At 50.0% G+C, this 19,152-nt stretch overlaps 1 protein-coding gene across 1 annotated transcript; it reads right to left on the bottom strand.

The window, feature by feature from the left end:
* Positions 1-2,009: 2,009 nt before the first annotated feature.
* Positions 2,010-18,718, bottom strand: LOC310660891 (zinc finger protein 777-like). Its single transcript, XM_083406371.1, has 6 exons — positions 18,425-18,718; positions 11,704-12,096; positions 9,613-9,739; positions 7,032-7,145; positions 5,167-5,421; positions 2,010-3,474 (listed from the first exon to the last, which is right to left on the bottom strand). Exons 1-6 carry the CDS (start codon positions 18,449-18,451, stop codon positions 2,333-2,335), a joined length of 2,058 nt encoding a protein of 685 aa, XP_083262497.1. The 5' UTR covers positions 18,452-18,718; the 3' UTR covers positions 2,010-2,332.
* Positions 18,719-19,152: the final 434 nt, after the last annotated feature.

Genomic DNA, 19,152 nt, shown 5'->3' with positions numbered 1-19,152 from the left:
GGGAAGAGATACGCGGTTTCCTGTGCGCTGGAGGCGCCGCAGCGCCACCTGCGGAGGGAGGAGTTCATGGCAATTCGCTTTCTGCTCTCCTGCTGGTTGCTGCTCCCTGGACCGAGTGCGATGAAACATAACCAGAGGCCAGCTGGATCAGGCCAGCGGCCCATCTACTTCTCACGCTGGCTAAATATCCCCAGGAACCAAAAGCTCTAAATCAGTGTTTTCCCAATCTTGGGACTCCAGCTGTTTTTGGACTACAATTCCCATCATCCCAGACTACGGGTCTTGGTAGCTAGGTATGATGGGAGATGTAGTCCAAAAACAGCTGGAGTCCCAAGGTTGGGAAACTCTGCTCTAAATAGACTGCATCTGGAACTGGAGGTTCCGTAAAAGCCTAAGAAGAGCCTAGAGGCAACATCATGCCAACCGCCTGTCCAGCCCAGCCCCCTGTTCTCACGGTGGCCCACCGGGTGCCCCTAAGGGAAACCAGCAAGCAGGATCCAAGCACAAGAGCCCACCCTCCCTCCTGTGGCTTCCAGCAACTGAGATTCAGAAGCATTGTAGTAGTTATCAAGAGCCCTCTTCTCTTCCATGAGTTTTCCCAATCTGCTTTTAAAGCCATCCAAGTTGGCGGCCTCACTGCCTCCTGTGGGAAGGAGTTCCACAGATTAACTCTGCACTGTGAAGTAAGACCTCCTTCCCAAAATGAGACTCCTGTAGCAGCAGAGAGGTTCTGGGCAGCTTTTTTGAGCCAGCTACCTGTCAACGCTAGTCCCAGTGACCCTGCCCCACTGGCAGCCTCTGGCCTTGCACTGGGTGTCTTTGAAAGGGGTCTTCCCTGCCACAGGTTGGTGGCCCCTGCTGCCTCCTGTGTCACCCTCACTTGTGATTCCTGGCAGTTTGTATTCAGAGACATGCTGCCTCCAGCCGCAGAGGCGGAACATAAATCATTCACTGCTAAACCCAGGCCAAGAGAAGCTATACATCCCTCCTGTCTCCCATCAACACTCCAGAGGACTAAGGAACTGGAGGTAAGGAAGTATGAAGCCGCCACAAAGATCCTCACTCCTTTATTTCACCCTCAGAGGCTCCAGGGAAGAATTGGTTGGCATCCTTTTCAGTATCTGGAACCTCACAGCACCACCATAGCAATACAGTATATGGTGTCTTATAACATCCCAGTTTCTAGCCCTTTTGATCACAAGTTTTAAAATGCCCCTCAATAAAGGCATATGGCCTACAGCTTTGCAATGCAAAAACTCCAGGTTCAATAAGAAGGGGATTCGGGGAGAAAGGTCTAGGAGCCCTGAGAGTTCCTGCAATCAATGCAGGAAATAGCAAGCTAGAAGGACCCGCCATTTGACCAGGTAAGGATAAATAGATAAATAGGTACCACTCCGGCGGGAAGGTAAACAGCGATTCCGTGCGCTTTTCTGGTTCGCCAGAAGCGGCTTAATCATGCTGGCCACATGACCCGGAAGCTGTATGCCAGCTCCCTCGGCCAGTAAAGCGAGATGAGCGCTGCAACCCCAGAGTGGCCACGACTGGACCTAATGGTCAGGGGTCCCTTTACCTTTAAGGATGCTTCATATGTACCAGGGGGAAGAAAACCAATGGAGTCTTCCTGAAATAATCACAAGCAGTTTCTTCTCCCAGCATGTTTCCCCCACCTCCTGAGTAATTACAAATCCAAACTTCTCTCCCACAGGGGAAACAAATAATATGTCAATTCTGCCCAGTGTCAAAGAAGACCCAAACTGTGCAACAACAGTGCAAAGTACACACAAGGATGGCGCCCCTCATTGCACAACGCATCTTAAGGCAAATGTGGCAACGCTGGGGTTCCTCCTGTCCCTGCTGAAAGGGGTCCTTTGGGGCTTTATCTCCTCGGGTCTAAACATGCTCATACACACACTCAAGACTAGCTCCTTGAGCACCTTCTGTTCACCTGGGCTTTCCCCAGGATACAGAGTTCCCAGACACTCGTGAAACAAACCCAAAACCTGAAGGCATTTGCTTACCAAAGAAAAATCAGACTCCACATTTATTATAAAAAAAAAGAGCAGAACAGGGCAGGGAAGGCAGAAGCAAGGCGGAGAGTTCAGGGCTGGCAGGTGGCGCGGTGCCAACACAGGTATGGTTAGTTTGGTTCTGAAACCCGTTATTTACTTGAAGGACGAGACCATGAGTCTGTGCTCCCGGGGCACGGGGCAGGGGAGAGGGCGGAGGGGTGCACTGGGAGGATTCTCCCCCCAACCCCCAGCTCCCCACCCCGTCAGTTCCCCGATCCCCGGGCTTTAGTGCGATGGGGGAGAGCAAGGGGGCGAAGCAGTCCTCATTCCCCCATGTGTGTCCGCAAGTGGTACTTGAGGGACTGCTTGTAGCGGAAGCACTTGGCGCACTCGGTGCAGGGGTAGGGCCTCTCGCCGGTGTGCGCCCGCTGGTGCTCCAGGAGGTGGTGCTTCTGGGTGAAGTTCTTCCCGCACTCGGTGCAGTGGTAGGGCCGCTCGCCGGTGTGGATGCGCTGGTGCTCCAGCAGGTGGTGCTTGCGGATGAAGCCCTTGCCGCACTCGCCGCAGGCGTGGGGCCGCTCCCGCGTGTGCACCCGGTAGTGGTTGGTCAGCTTGGACTTCTCGCTGAAGGTCTTGTCGCACTGGCTGCATTTGTAGGGCCGCTCGCCCGTGTGAGTCCGCTGGTGCCGCAGGAGGTGCGAAGGGCGGCTGAAGGCCTTGCCGCACTGCGGGCAAATGAAGGACAGCTCGTTCTTGCCGGCGTGCACCCGCTGGTGCATGGCCAGCGAGATCTGCAGCCGGAAGCTCTTGCGGCACTCGCCGCACGAGTACGGCCGCTCGCCCACGTGCGTGATCTGGTGCTTGCTCAGGCTCGACTTGTGGCTGAAGCTGCTCTCGCACTCGCCGCACTTGTAGGGCTTCCCCGGGGCCGGCGGGGGCCTGGGCTGCGGCTTGAGGCTGCGCTTGTCGGGGTAGGCCTGGCCCCGCCGGGGCGGGGGAGCCACCCCGCGCCGCGCGGTGTGAAGCCGTTGGTGCAGCAGGAACTGCTGCTTGATGCGGAAGCTGAGGTCGCAGGCGTGGCACTCGTAGGGGCCTTCCTTGAGGTGGTTGCGCTGGTGGATTATGTAGTTGATGCGCAGCATGAAGCTCTTGCCGCACTCCGGGCAGATGTACGGCCTCTCGCGCGTCCGGTTCCTCTGCTGGAGGGTGACCGGCCGCGACTCGACGCCACTGTCCCTTTCGCACAGAGGGGCGCAGATGCCCACCGTGGCCCTAGAGGGCTTCACCACCCGCTTCTCTTCCCGCATCACTTCCACGTTGCAATTCAGCGAGCAGGGGGGCTCCGCTCTCGAGGAGAACAGCCCACGCGGCTCCAGGTTGACAGGGTCTTCTTCTTCTTCCTCCTCCTCCTCCTCTTCCTCTTCTTCCTCCTCCTCCTCCTCCATTTTGATCACAATGCCGCCATCTTGGAGGGAAACAAAAGGAAAGGTCAGGGCGTCACTTGATCGGCAGGGGAAACATTTCAGGGTTAAAGTTTCTCCAGGATTTCCTGAAAACGGCCTGCCAGTTTGTTGACAGTCATGAGTCCCTGCTTGGCAGGGGGTTGGACTCGATGGCCCTTGTGGTCTCTTCCAACTCTATGATTCTATGATTCACTGCAACCCTCTCAATGCTAAAGAGTTGGAATTACTTTTCTTTCTTTTTTAAAAAAATTGCAACTTTCGCAATCCACACAGACTACCCTAAGGAAGTCAGATTAGCCGCAACCAGAGCCAGGGCCTTTTCAACACTGGCTCCGCCTGGTGGAACGCTCTGGCTCATGAGACCAGGGCCCTGAAGAATCTGATTTTTTTCCACAGGGCTTGTAAGACAGAGTTGTTCCACCTGGCCTTTGGCTTGGAGTCAATTTGATCCCCTCTTTCCTTTTTCCTTTCTCCTTCTGTGTTGTAACTCCTATTTGGGGACTTCCCTGGCTTTTTTTCTGGCCCACGTAGGACCAGTCTGGATAGTTAGCCTTGGTGAAGACTTGACGTTTTCATCCCCAAAAGTTTTTGATTTGAGTTCCTACTGAAATGAGGCTGCATTTTAATGTTGTATTTCAATCAATTGTTTTTATACCGGTGTTGGTCTTGGCTGGGGAGGGCAGGGTATAAATAAATTATTATTATTATTATTATTATTATTATTATTATTATTATTATTATTACCTTGATCAGAGTGGTTATATGGCTTTGGGGAATGGCTGAATTTGCTCTATCAGCAGGGCTGGGGGTGAGGAGAGAAGAAGAGAGATAGCCACGCACCCCTCCAGGAACACCACTGATCAAGGGAGAGTGGTAGGGGGAAAGGAATTTTGCACTGCAAGATTGAGAGGTGCTGCTCTCCCCAGCCTCAGAGTTACCCTCAGTTCGTACTCATGCACCAACAGGTGGATGGCAAGAGCCAGAATATAAGCTGGGAAACCTTTATGCAAACCCCAGCTCAGCCCAAGACTCCCTTGAAAGCTCCCTGGCCCACTTCGCTCAGAAAATCAAAGGGCGCCTGTGCTGCTCTACTTCCAGCAGCACAGATGGAAATACAGTCATATCTCGGGTTAAAGATGCTTCAGGCTGAGCATTTTCAGGTTGCGTTTCGGGGCGACCCGGAAGTAACGGAACGGGTTACTTCCGGGTTTCACTGACTGCGCATGTGAAGATGCTCAAAATGACGTCACACGCATGCACAGAAGCGGCGAATTGCAACCCGCGGATGCGCAGGTTGCATTCTGCTCAGGATGCGAACAGGGCTCCGGAACAAATCCCGTTCGCGTCGAGAGTTACCACTGTCTCTAAATGCTTGAAATCAGGCCAGGGTCTGACACCTGACTCACGGTATGCGCAGGTATGCGTTAGAAAAACTGACACATCAACTGCATGCTGCCAGAGGGAGATTGGACCCATTGCTGTTCCGTGCAACCTGGCCACCAACTCGAAGACCCCGACAATCGCGTGCAAGAGAAAGAGACTTACTAGAGCGAAATAGTCCACTGGCTATGCTATTTATCTTAAGGCTCCTTTGGAACACTGGGGCAGTATTGATGGAACAGCCATCAAGTTGTATTTGGTTAAGTTGATTGATTTCTCAGAAATTTAATAAACCTTGTTTTGCAAGCTCTTACCTGTGCATGTGCCGTGCTGGACAGTTACTCTCTTGATTTCCCCGAAGCCCATGTCGTAGTCGCCCACTTCCTCGAGGTTATTCCCTGCAAAGTTCCCCAGAGGTGTGGCTGCGCTGTAAGGACTTCTGCAGGGGGCTTCTTGATCCAGGCCCTGGAAATCCCCCTCCGAGCTCCCGGACATTTGGTGCGGCTCCAGGTCTTCCGGGCAGTCGTCGGAATGGGGCTCCTCTGTTTTGATCACCACTCTGATGCCAGCTGCGGGAGGAAGGATTCAGAAAGGAAGAGGATTTTTTATTTCTATTACAATAATGTAAAATTGCAGGAGGATCAGCAAACATCTGCAGCGACAACATAGCAAGGAAGGGGGCTGGCAGTGGCTCTCGCTGTTCTCAAGAAACCCCCTTCAACAGCCAGAACCTGCATGTTCTTCCACTGGACTAGGATGCACCAGGAACGCAGCACCATCATTCCACACGGACTCCAGACTAGGTAGCTTATTTATAAATCTATCGCTTTTATATCCCACCTAGACAGCATGTTAAAAAGCAGAGACATCACCTTGCCAACAAAGGTCCATATAGTTAAAGCTATGGTTTTCCCAACAGTGATGTATGGAAGTGAGAGCTGGACCATAAAGAAGGCTGATCGCCGAAGAATGGATGCTTTTGAATTATGGTGCTGGAGGAGACTCTTGAGAGTCCCATGGACTGCAAGAAGATCCAACCTCTCCATTCTGAAGGAAATCAGCCCTGAGTGCTCACTGGAAGGACAGATCCTGAAGCTGAGGCTCCAAGACTTTGGCCACCTCATGTTGAAGAGAAGACTCCCTGGAAAAGACCCTGATGTTGGGAAAGATGGAGGGCACAAGGAGAAGGGGATGGCAGAGGACAAGCTGGTGGGACAGTGTTCTCGGAGCTACCAGCATGAGTTTGACCAAACTGCGGGAGGCAGTGGAAGACAGGAGTGCCTGGCGTGCTCTGGTCCAGGGCGTCACGAAGAGTCGGACACGACTAAACAACAAATATCCCACCCTTTTGCCTGGACTGCTGCAATGCCCTCTACATGGGGCTGCCCCTAAAGCTGCAGCTGGCACAAAGTCCAGCAGCTGTTGATATTTTCACCCCCTCCCATTGCAAGAATCTCCTGATCTGATGTTTTGAGAAAGGAGTGGGCGGAAAGTGCTCTTCTCCTCTTCCGCTCCTGACTGAATGCCTTACTCTGTTTGTAGAGAGAGTCTTATCTATGTTGTGACTAGGTGGCTGAGTGGGAGCTATAACACTCATGCAAGCCAGTAGTTCGTTAGTTTGTAGTAGCTATTATAAATAAAAGGAGTTATGCTTCACGGCTAGCTTCCGCGTTATTTATACTCTGCATGAGTCTGGTGCTCACAATGCACAGTTGTGGGTCCAGGGCACTGGGACCTGTTTCCCAGGATTGCAAGGTCTCTAAAAGTGCTCCAGTCACCTAGCCCAGTCGGGGCAGAACCAACTATTGAGCCCAGTTGCTGCACATCAGTTGAAAGGCATACTGACAGGAGCTAGGCTGCTCTTAGCATGCGAAACCTGCAAGCAGGATTTGAGCAAAACAGCACCTCTCCCCTCTGTGGTTTCCAGCAGCTAGGATTCAGAAGCACCCCCGCCTCAAATTCTGGAGGCCCAGCACAGCCATCATGGCTACGATTTGCATAAAATGAGTTTTGTGACAGTGGGGTTTGTTTGTAAAAAGAAGAGAGAAATAAATACTGAAGCAGGACTAAACAGTTCTGTCTGAACTTAAAGCAGTGCCTTTCGTTGCAGGACACCCCCCCCACACACACACACACCAAGACAGACCTGCAGCAGAAATCACACAGTCCCGTTGCTCACCTGCAGTAGGGTCAGGAAGACTGCCTTGCTCTTCTGAGTCCTGCTCATCTCCAAGAATCGAGTCGGTACCAGGCTCTGCCTGGGCCAAAACGCCCGGCTTAGAAATTGCATAGTCTGTTGGAGACAAAGAACAAGAGGGTCACCGGTTTAGGAGACAGTTAGTCACCATTTTAAACGACTGTTTCACATGGTTTTATGTGCAAACCGCTTACAGATTTCTGTTGATTAAGCGGCAAATAAATTTTGACAAATAAATAAATGTATATTGATTGCGTTGCGATTTAAAATTGTTGTAAGCCACCCCGAGTGGTGCATGGCCGCTAGACGGGCAGGGGAGAAATTCTGCACATAAACAAACAAATAAGTATAAACATAATAATATTAATAAATTTTATTTATATCCTGCCCTCCCTGGCCAGAGCCGGGCTCAGAGCGGCTAACACCAATAAAATCACAGTAAAAAACATAATGTGGGGGGGGGGGACCCAATTTAAAACACAGGTTAAAATGCAATTTAAAATGCTGCTTCATTTTAAAAGTAGCCGATAAATCAAGATCATAAGGGGAGGGAAACATGAGGGTCAGACTGAGTCCAAATCAAAGGCCAGGCGGAACATCTCTGTCTTGCAGGCCCTGCGGAAAGATGTCAAGTCCCGCAGGGCCCTAGTCTCTTGGGACAGAGCGTTCCACCAAGTCGGGGCCAGTGCTGAAAAGGCCCTGGCCCTAACCCTAACGTGAGACAAAAGGAGAAGAAAGAGGTGAACTACTTTCATGAACAGATCCAAAAACACACAGCATCAAAGTGTTGAACGAACAGGCAGCTAATAGATTCAGGTAGGTAGCTTTGTTGGTCTGCCATAGTCGAAATAAATAAATAAAAACCTAGAAAAAGATTATTTAAAAAACTCTTCCCAAAAAAATCCTTTAAAAGAATCAAGTCCTTAAAAAAACTTTTCCCCCCTAAAAAAGTATTTAAAAGAATCCTTCCCCAAAAAAATTTTAAAAATGTCCAGTAGCACCTTAGAGACCAACTAAGTTTGTTCTGGGTATAAGCTTTTGTGTGCATGCACACTTCTTCAGATACTCTGAAACAGAAGTCACCAGACCCTTCTATATAGTGAGAGGGTGAGGAGGGGTATTTCTCAGAAGGGTAGTGGGAATGGGTGATTGGCTAATAGGTATGGTAAACCTGTTGACGACTGGAAAGGCATGAATCTTATCTTTCATTCCCCAACATCTACCCGTATTTTTCGCTCTATAAGACGCACCAAACCATAAGACGCACCTAGTTTTTGGAGCAGGAAAACAAGAAAAAAAATATTCTGAATCCCAGAAGCCAGAACAGCAAGAGGGATCGCTGTGCAGAGAAAGCAGCAATCCCTCTTGCTGTTCTGCCTTCTGGGATAGCTGCGCAGCCTGCATTCGCTCCATAACACGCACACACATTTCCCCTTACTTTTTAGGAGGGAAAAAGTGAGTCTTATAGAGCAAAAAATATGGTAATTTGATGCAAAGACACAGTTTCTGCCTGTAAATCATACTCTTTACATGAAGAGAGGGGTGTGGAGGTAGGGACATATTTTATTTTGTTGCCTCCTTTACGTTTCATAGAATCACAGAATCATAGAATTTTAGAGTTGGAAGGCACCCCAAAGGTCATCTAGCCCAACCCACTGCTACGCAGGAATCACAGCTAACGCATCCCTGACAGATGGCCATGCAACCTCTGCTGAACAACCTCGAAGGCAGCGGTTGTTGGACTACAACTCCCATCATCCCTGAGCTCTGGCCTTGTTAGCTAGGGGTGATAGGAGTTGTAGTTCAACAACATCTGGGGACCCACAGGTTGAGAAGGGCTGCTCTAAGGAAGGAGAGTCCACAACCTCCCAAGGGAGACCGTTCCACTGCCAAACAGCTCTTCCTCTTGGGGGAATTAATGGCATGTTCCAAAACGCAGGCTGCTTTTGATAGGGATCCTTCTTTACTCTTTAGATCAAGGTGTGTATCTCACACGAGTTGCTTCCTGCTTTTAACTTCGCTGCCTGAGGCACAATTTGCTATACCCTCTCACTTTCAGTCCATGTAATAAACCCGATTTATTCCTCTTGTGAGTGAACTTCCTGGGGCATAAGGTTAAGGGTAAACACATACAGTATTTGTAATGAACACGTGTTATAACTCTGGCCAAAGGTCTGAAACCTCTTGGCAAGGTGTGTAGGGAGACACAGGAATGCTGGGTTCAGACACAAGCTTGTAACAACACTGATTGCAATTCCAGGCTGGTTATCAACGTGACAAGATCAACCATGCAGATTCCGATTTGGAAGGTGGGGATGCCCATTCCCCAATCAATCAATCAATCAAAGAATCAGCTGAACAGACAATGGTCCAGAGTGCCGGACGTAATGAGAGTGGAAATGGCTTCCAGCAGATTAAACAAATGATCTGGCTTAAGTAGGGACGGCATATGCAGAGTGCCCTGTGATTATCTGGTCCCAGAGACAAATGCTGCACTCAGAAGGATGCATGGAGTTCCCTGTCCAGGCCAGCTGGAGTCCACAACTGCCTTGTGCAACGTTACCCAGAGAGATCAAGGATTCGTGGTTCCCCTTCATTAAGTTCTTGTACAGCTCCTTCTGCCACTCCTCCAGCTTCTCCCACTCCTTTTCGTTGAAATAGACGGACACGTCGTCAAACGTCACGGGCACCTGCAACCACAAGAGCTGTCAGTATTCTCCAAGCTTCTCATCCAACCAACGTTTCACACCTGCTTTTGTAAGAGCTAGGATCCCAGCTGGAAACCTCTGGGCCAAAATCAATCATTGTAAGTTCTCTTATTGACAACATTGTGGAAAAGTACGCCAATCTTTTCCCCTTAACATCTGGTTCACAAAGGCCTTGTGTATCATAGTTTCAGAAAAATCGACCTGTTTGATATGTGTTTTGCAAGGCACTGCTAAGCCAGTGGACTACGTGGTGGAGGTATATTAAAAAACAAATGTGTGGATTCTCTCCAAATTTGCTTCTGTTTGGCACTAATCACATGCGGATAGTAGCTCTCTTTGCTTCTACGAAAATAATGTTCCCATTCTCTTGACTGATCTTGGATTGAACATTTTTATTTTCTGAACTAGTATCTAACCATGCATGTATATCTTCACCATGACTGCATGGTGAACTAACTACAGTATCACCATGGTTGTCCTCCTAAGCATCAAATGAGTGAGCACCGGTCCCTCGCCTCCTAGTCCTTATTCAAAACATCCCCAACAGCTCAATCCTATGCAGTAAGTTCCCATGAACTCAGTATCACTTATTCCCAAGGAATGTGCAAGATGTTGTCAACTGCAATTCCCATCAGCCCCAGCCAGCAGAGGCAATAGCCAGGAATGATGGGAGTTGTAGTCCAACAGCGTCTCTGCCTTAGAAGAACTCTCCTCCCTCTGTCAGCTTTGCCACCAAACAAAAGACATAGATTAAGCAGAACCGATTTCACCATCACAAATTATTTCAAACTGCAGAAATTGGATGTCTGAATTGTGCAGAAATCTAGACTCCATCTCTATGTAAATTATAGCTTCTTCTGGACAGCTGTCTCACTTCATCTTCTTTAAATAAAAAAGAAGAAATTTAGATTCCCTCTTGTGAGCTATTTCTGCAAACCTTTCCTCTCAACGTGAGTTAACTAAATGCAACCGAGATGAAACAAAATAAAGGCTCAAGAGGTTTTTTTTAAATCTTTCAATCTCAACACTGACTCACCCTGCCCAGGGACATTAGACAGGGCCTTGTTTTCCCAAGTCCCAGTTTTCCCTAGATCAGATCAAAGGTCCATCTGCTCAAAGATCCTGTTTTCCAACCATAGTCAACCAAAGAAGGCCTGAAGGCAGTAACTTGATCCTGCTGTTGCTCCCCACTAACTGGGACTCAGTGATAGACTGCTCTTGCAGATGGAGGTTCCATAAATCTTGCTTGACCATGCAGTCCTGCACATGCCTACTCAGAAGTTGACTTCAATGATTGCAACCTCATAGACTTGTCAACCACCATGCATTTGTTTAATTTCCTTTTAAAGCTTCGCAGCAATAATAAATAATAATAATAATAATAATAATAATAATAATAATAATACCCTGCCCATCTGGCTGGGTTTCCCCAGCCACTCTGGGCAGCTTCCAACAGAATACTAAAAACACAATAAAACATCAAACATTAAAAGCGTCCCTAAACAGGGCTGCCTTCAGATATCTTCTAAAAGTCAGATAGTTGTTTATTTCCTTGACATCTGATGGGAGGGCCGACACCACTATTGAGAAGGCCCTCTGCCTGGTTCCCTGTAACCTCACTTCTTGCAGGGAGGGAACCGCCAGAAGGCCCTCAGAGCTGGACCTGTGTCTGGGCTGAACGATGGAGGTGGAGACGCTCCTTCAGGTCTACTGGACCGAGGCCGTTTAGAGCTTTAAAGGTCAGCACCAACACTTTCAATTGTGCTCGGAAACGTACTGGGAGCCAATGTAGGTCTTTCAGGACCAGTGTTATATGGTCTCTGCGGCCACTCCCAGTCACCAGTCTAGCTGCCGCATCCTGATTAGTTGTTTTCATGCTCAGGTTTGCATGCTCGGATCTAGGTGGAAGATACACCATTATCCTGCAGCACCAAAGATTCCCTTACCTTGGGGGTTTCTCCCTTGGAGCCCGGGGGGAACCTGAGAATCCAGAAATTACGGTTCTTCAGGAGGTTCTCCATGTTCTCCAGCCTCCTCTGCAGCAGCCCGTACTCCTGGATCAGCGTCCCCAAAGCAGCCCACTTGCTCTCCAGTTGGTTCCCGATTTCCACAGCTGTTTTCTCGCAGTCTATTATCTTCTTCTCCGCCACCCCCGTCCTGCCCTCCAAATCCAGCAACCGCGTGGCGTGGGACTCCACCTTCTTCTCCATCGCTTGGAACGACGCCACCAAGGTGAGAGAGATCTCGGCGGTCTGCGTTTCCCGTTCGAACATTTGGTCGGGGTCGGTGGGGAGCCGCGAAGGAAACCGTCGCCGAGGCTCCCGGTCCAGTTCTGATGCCTGGTTGAAGAAAAAGACAGGGGTTAGGTAAGGGAAACGGCCACAGCAAACTGGCTGAGCAACTGGTTTGCACGCAGGAGGTCCCAGGCTCAATTGCAGGCAAGGGCTGGCAAAAATCTCTGTCTGAAAACCTGGAAAGGCACTGATAGTCTGTGTGCAGAGCAGTGGTGGTAGACCTGTTGGTCTCTAAACATCGACTCCCAGCTCCCATCTGCTCCAGCAGCCAACATGACCAAGTCAGGGACGATGGGAGTTGTAGTCCCATAACATCTAGAGGCACACAGGTCCCCCCAGACTGGTGAAGGTGATAGTGAGCTGGATGGACCCTTGGTCTGATCCAGGATAAGCAGCTTCCAGTGCTCACTGTCCTGCAATGAAAATATGAATGCACTGCTCCACACTTGAGAACATAAGACGAGCCTGCAGGATCAGGCCAATGGCCCATCTAGCCCAGCATCATGTTCTCACAGTGGCCAGCCAGATGACAGCATTGCTGCCTCTCCCTGTGGATGCAGAAGATAGCCATCGTGGCTGGTAGCCGTTGACAGCTCTCTCCCCCTCCATGAATTTGTCTAATCCTCTGTGAAAGCCATCCATGTTGGTGGCCATTGCTGCCTCCTGTGGCATTGAGTTCCACAGTTTAACTATGCATTGCATGAAAGAGGACTTTCGTTAATCTATCCTAGATCTTCCCACATTCAGCTTCCCTGGGATGCCCACAGGTATGAAGGAGGAAAACTTTTCCCCATCCACTTTCTAGATGCCATGCATCGTTTTATAAACTTCTACCATGTTGCTTCTTACCTTTTCTCTAAACTAAAAAGTCCCATACGCTGCAACCTTCCTCCACAGAGGAATCATTCCATCCCCTTGATCATTTTGGTTACCCGGCATGAACTCAGTGTGGGTCATTGGGTTTTTTTTTACTAGAATGTTTCTTACAGCTATTTTTATATCACCAAAGGAGCCTACGAAGAGCATAACATATTGCACATGATGTGATTGTTGAGGGGCAGTTGTTGTTTCACTACTTTATTTGCACCTCACTTTCTAAAGCAGTTTACTCCCATGCCCCTTTTCCTGTTATTCATCTGGCTTCTTCAGTGGTGAATGGGGCTGCGCTGCTAACCCTATTAAATTCAGTGGGCCTGAGTACAAATGAGTAGGCATTGTTAGGATGGATGCCTACTACCTCCACTGTCTCTGAATACCCGTGTTAGAAACTCAGATATACAAGCTAGCTGCCAAATTGCTCCCTAAGCCAAGGTCACAGTCGCCAAAACGGAATGCCTAGTTGCCATTCGGGGCTCGAAAGTTGTATTTTGCAATGTGACTTTTTTTGCTCCTGAAATCCATTCCGATTGTGCAGATAAAATACAATGGATAGAATTCTACAGGATGTGTGAAAACAGTCAAGATCCAAGGATCCCCAGGCACACACCTCCAGTTGGGGGAGGTGTCAAGCGCCATATTGTCTCCCAGGCATCTTCACTTGGTCGCAAGCAGGCGATAGCCAGGTGCAAAAGGTGGCTGGTGAATTTCAAACACTGCTGAATACCACGTGCTGGGAATTGGAAGTGCCATTGCATTGGGTTCCTTACTACTGTTCTTGGCTTTGTGGCCTACCAAGCCCCAAAGGAGAGCAATGGCTATCCGTATTCCCTTGCACTGACTCATGGGAAGATAGGAAGCCTTGGAAAAGGGAAGTCTTAGCCAATGCTCTCTGCCCAGGAGGACAGAAATAATTGCTCATTGTCCTCATTTCCAGAGGAGCAGCCGTCAAATCCTCCTGACCTCACTTTTTATAATCCCACCACTACCACCAAGTATATATGTACTTGCAGGTCAGGATAAGACTTCTGACGAAGCGGACTCTGGTCCACAAAACCTTATGCCATAATAAGTTTGAGGTGCCACTCTTAAAAGACCTTTTGTTGTTGTTGCAGCCCACATTTTCAGTGGGCTCTCTTGGGATGCTTGAAACTACAACTGGCTGGAGAGGGGGGATGTTCCAGTCCTGTGAGCCAGCAAGAAGAAACCTGTGATTCTCCAATGCTGTTGAACTTAAGCTTGTTTCGTTTCACTGTGCCCAACCTTGGGGTTGCTTGACAATGAAGGTGACACTGTTTTAAACAAATGAATCCCTGTCATCCCTATTTGTTGGCCATTTGGGTGGCATCTGGAAGATCCAACAGCACCTGGAGGGCAAACAATTCCTCACCACCACCCTTGCTAAGGACGCTAATCCAAAAGAGCAAGTCCCACTGACGGCAATGAGGCTTACTTCAGAGGAGACGCCTGTAAGACAGCGCAGTAAGAATGTGAACTGGGCGCTCCCAATTCAAGCCCCCACTCTCAATTTGCTAGGCAAGTAGCCACAACAAAACCAGATCACTGAGATAATGTGTTTGATGGAAAACCCGAGCGCAGCTGGTCAAGAGCAAACGGGGCACACCCAGTGATATATCCAGCGCTAAAAGGCCAGGGCAAACAGGTTCCATTCTCATTAGCAGCTCCCCTTGTTGGGTAAACATGCAAGCAATTGTGTGCGAATGTACAGGAGCTGTTATTTTAATGGGCTGGGGTTTTGTTTGAGGGGTCTTGTCGGGGCAGTTGTTGCTGTTAATTTCTTATATCTTTATTTCGGCTCTTACGATTCATGTGGAAATTGTTCAGTTTGGTTGTGTGCTTCCTTATTGTTCATGGCTACTTTTGCTATGTCTGCAGTTACCAAAGCTTTTTTTATGTTGCAAGCCGCCTTGAGCATGGTTTTCTCTTTGGAAAGGTGGCGTACAAACAGCATGATGGAATGATAATTTGGAATTTCTTGGATCTGTGGGCTAACCAACAGGCAGGGCAAGCGCATTGCCCATTGACCTGCACACACACATTTGCAGCAACACCTGCCTATACGAGAGGAAGGGCGTAACTACATGAGGCAAGTGTTTTCAAAGCAGGTGCCCTCCAGATGTTTTGGATGAAAACTCCCATCATCAGCTCCCCCGTATGATGCTGGGGCTGATGGACATTGTAGTCCCTAAACATCTGGAGAGCATCTGGTTGGGAAAGGCTAGCATAAAGATCACCTTGCAGCATTAGCTCAAAGCTCCAGTTTGTCTAGCATCCTGGCTGACAGCCAAATGCCCTTCAGGGCATGGCAACAGGGCATGGCCCTTCCCTGTTGTTATCCCCAGAATCTAGCAATCAGAGGTATACTGCCTCTGAGCTGTGAGGCTCCCTCAGAGTAGCATGGTCAGTAGAGCATGAGACTCTTAATCTCATGGGTCATGGGTTCAGTTCAAGCCCCCATTGGGCAAAAATTCCTGCATTACAGGGGGCTGGACTAGATGACCCTCACGGTCCCTTCCAACTCTACAATTCTATGATTCCACTTGGCTCCTGTGCTTAGCTCAGAGGCAGGAGAGCTACAGCAGGAGTGTAGGCTACCTGGCTTGGCTCTGTTAAAAGAAAGATCTGGAACAGAACTGAGCTAGCAAAATGCTCCCTGTCATCACAGGTGCCCATGCTGCTCATATTGATTGGTGTTTTAGAACTGATTTTGTGCATGCGAGTTATTCAGTATTGATGGTTTTAGAATTTTTCATAGAGCTGCTTTTTGCAGAAAGGCAGCATACAAATAAATTAAAATGGCACAACTTTGTGCATGTGTGTGTGTGTAATTCAACATCTCGCTGCACTTCTAACAGAAGCTAAAGCTCTAATGACACTCATCTAGACCTGGATGCTTCCAAAACCAGGACAGTTGAAATTTAAGTTTGGCTCCCTAAATTTGGAAGGACTGAGGATCCTAGGGGAAAAAATCCACAGAAGCATATACCCTCAGTTACCACAAGTGACACATGTGTATCTTAATATGTGCACAACATGTATTTCAGAAGATACTCTGTAAATATCAAAGACAGGGTGGTTGTTTAAAATAAAATTAAAAACCCAGTAAGGAGTAAAAACAAGAGAAAAAGTGCCCCGTTGTTCCCTGAGACATTCAATATCTGCAAAGCTAAGCGCAACCTTCTGCCTGGTGGGGCAGCCCCATTTGCACTACAGACATGAGCCTGCTTAACCACTGGGAATCTCCAGCTGGGGAAAGGCCCTCATAACTGCCTGACAAATAACAAAACCGTGGCAGAAGCCAGCTTGAGTCAGTCTCTCTTCCTCCTACCTCCAGCCAGGCTTGTGGTTCTTCAGAGAGGCTTTAGGTTGCTGCAGTTCCCCCATCAACTCTCAAAACCCCACTTCCTGGCTAACACCTTAGCGCTTCCTGTGTGAGCCCCTGCCCAGGGGAGCTCTAAATTAAGAAGCAGAATGTCTATGCACTCCTTTGCGTGAGGCCGCAGCAGTCGTAATCCCACTTCACTGGGAGTGAGCTTTGCTGAACTCAGCGGGGCTTGCTTCTGAGTAGACTGCAGCCTTAGCCAATAACTGAATACTGAACAGGGGGAAATCCTATGCCGGGAGCACCCTTGCCTCAGGTGCATCAGAAGACAGCCCCGTGGCCACGCCTCCTTCCTCATTACCATTTTTTTAGGAGGGGAGGCTATGCTGAAGGGTTGCTATGCATTTACAAGGCCCTGGCCATGGTACTGTTTTTAGGGTCAATTCTACCACAGGGCAAGCTGAACTCAACACACACACATACACACGTTTCTCAGTTGCTCCGGAGTGGTCCCTTTACCTTGCCTTCACCTGAGATTTCAGACACAGTTTAAGAGCAAGACTCAGAAAACTGGAGATTGTTCAGAGGAGACCTAATCTTGAGATAACGAGGGCAGCTGCTGAGGAACCCCACCAACATTTTCTAATGGAATATCTCTCCCCACACAAAGAAGAAATAACATCCTGTTCTCCAAACTGGTCTATAGAACGAAGAGCAGGAACCCCCTCATTCCTGTCTGATCTGTTTTGGCTTCACCTTAATATTAACAACAACATCCCATCTCTCTCTCTAGCTCTCTCCCTGCACTCAAGGCTACTGACAGCTGGTTAGAAACATGCAGGACAGGAGACAGAATTTGTGTCTGTGTCAGGCTCCAGAAGAAAGAAATGAAGGGTTGAAAGAGATCAGGGGGTTTCTCACAGACGCCAGTGTGGCCCATGGCTTGAAATCAACGCCTTGGGTGAAATCTGTGTAAGCAAGGAGGGCCGGAGGATTAAACGCTTACGCTTTCTTCTTCTTCGCCCCTCTTCCTAAAAAGATCAGCACCACCTCGCTGGAGAGGGGTATTCCCAACTGGAATGGGGGTTTAGGGATAAGGGAGAGCAGGCAGGAAGTAGGCCGGTTACGGGATGGGGGGCTAGCCCTCTTTGGAAAGGCAAATGCCCCAAGCCCCAATGATGGCCGAAAACAAAGCCTGATGTAAACAAATCTCTCTTTCTTCCCTCCCTCCTCCCTCTCCCCCCTTCTCATTCTACTGCACAGGCCACAAATGACCAGCTGGTTGTGCCATTTGCATGGTAGCAATAAGGTTAAGGGACGGAAGGCGGGGTGTAATCTGCCAAACTGTGGCAGGAGAAGCCCAGGGAAAATCGGAAAGTGGGGGGCGGAAAACACACACACACACACAGAGTGATAAATGCTTGTCCCCCCCCACCACCCCTTTTTGCATAGATTTCAAGAGCTACGACAGAGCCCCCCCCCCCCAGTACAGGCAGGCAGCCTCCAAGGACTGCAGCAAGCAGCTGTCTGGGCCGGCTTTTGACAGGCCCACCGGGTGGGAAAGTGGTGGTGATGGGGGGAACCCCTCAAACTCAGCACCCCCCCCAAAGGCAGCTAACTGGGGAGGAGGAGGCAGAGGGGGAAGCACAAGATATCCCCCCCCAGAAAAAGAAACACATTTCCCTTCCCCCACTGTAGAGTTCACCCCTCTCCTTACCAAACGTAGCTTTCGTAAGACTCGCAGAGGAAGGACCCCCCCCCAAAAAAGACTCACATTTTCCTCCCCCCCCACAGCACAAATTATCCCTCTCCCTACCAAACGCAGCTTTCATAAGACTCGCAGACTAAGGACCCCCGCAAAAAAGACACACATTTTCCTCCCCCCCAAAAAAGACACACATTTCCTCTCCCCCCCCAAAAGACACACATTTTCCTCTCCCCCCCCCCCAGAGTATAGATTATCCCTCTCCCTACCATACGCAGCTGCCCCCCCAGGACCCCCGAAGCCAAGCGTGCGAATGTCCCCCTCCCCACCAACCCCCCTCCTCCTGGGAAGGGTCCCTCTCCCCCCCCCGCGTCGTATGTCCCCCCCCTCTGACACCCCCCTCCGGGCAGGACAGGGTTAACCCCCTCCCTCCCTCCCCCCCGCCTCACCTGTGCGGGCGGCGCCCCCCCCTCCATGTCCCTTTGTTGCCCCCCTCAGCCGGGGCTCGGCGCCGCAACGAGGTTCCAGCCGGGCGGGGAGGGCGGCGCGGGGCGGGCCGCCCGGCGGAGGAGGAGGAGGCGGAGGCGGAGGCCGGACGGAGCGAGGGGAGGCAGGAAGGAGGGAGGGAAGAAGGAGGCGGCCGCCGCCGCCGAGCGCAGCTCCTCACGCAGCCCCACTCTGGCCCAGCGCCGCTCTGCGCTAGGGGGCGCGCATGCGCGCTCCGAGGCCCGCGGCGCGCAGGCGCACCGGGGAGGCGCGCTCCGAGGCTCGCGGCGGCAGCGGAGACGCCGCTTGACGCGCTGCTGCTGCTGCTGCTGCTGCTGCTGCTGCGTCTCCTGTCGCTGCCGGCGCCGCAAGGGGTAAAGAGGAGCACCCTGTGCCGCCAGCCAGCGGCGCCCCAGAACTTCCGGCTCCCGTTCGGCGCCCTCTGCGGGGGGGGGGCGTCAAATAACTACACACACACACACAAAAAGAAATAAGGGGCGACGGCATTTATTTATTTACTTATCTATCCATTCGTTTGTTGGCTATTTTCCTCTACGGTATGTGGATTCCATGAAATTAAATTAATAGAATGAATAGCTCCAGGCAGGTGCATCCAGCAAATCTAAGGCGGCCGTGCTGATTTTTTATTTCTTGCACGTGGTTTTATTTATTTATTATTAATAATAATTAT

The sequence above is a fragment of the Podarcis tiliguerta genome (assembly GCF_965153285.1).
Source record: "Podarcis tiliguerta genome assembly, chromosome: 12".
Taxonomy (NCBI): Eukaryota; Metazoa; Chordata; class Lepidosauria; order Squamata; family Lacertidae; genus Podarcis; species Podarcis tiliguerta.
This window is presented reverse-complemented; position numbering and strand designations above follow the sequence as displayed.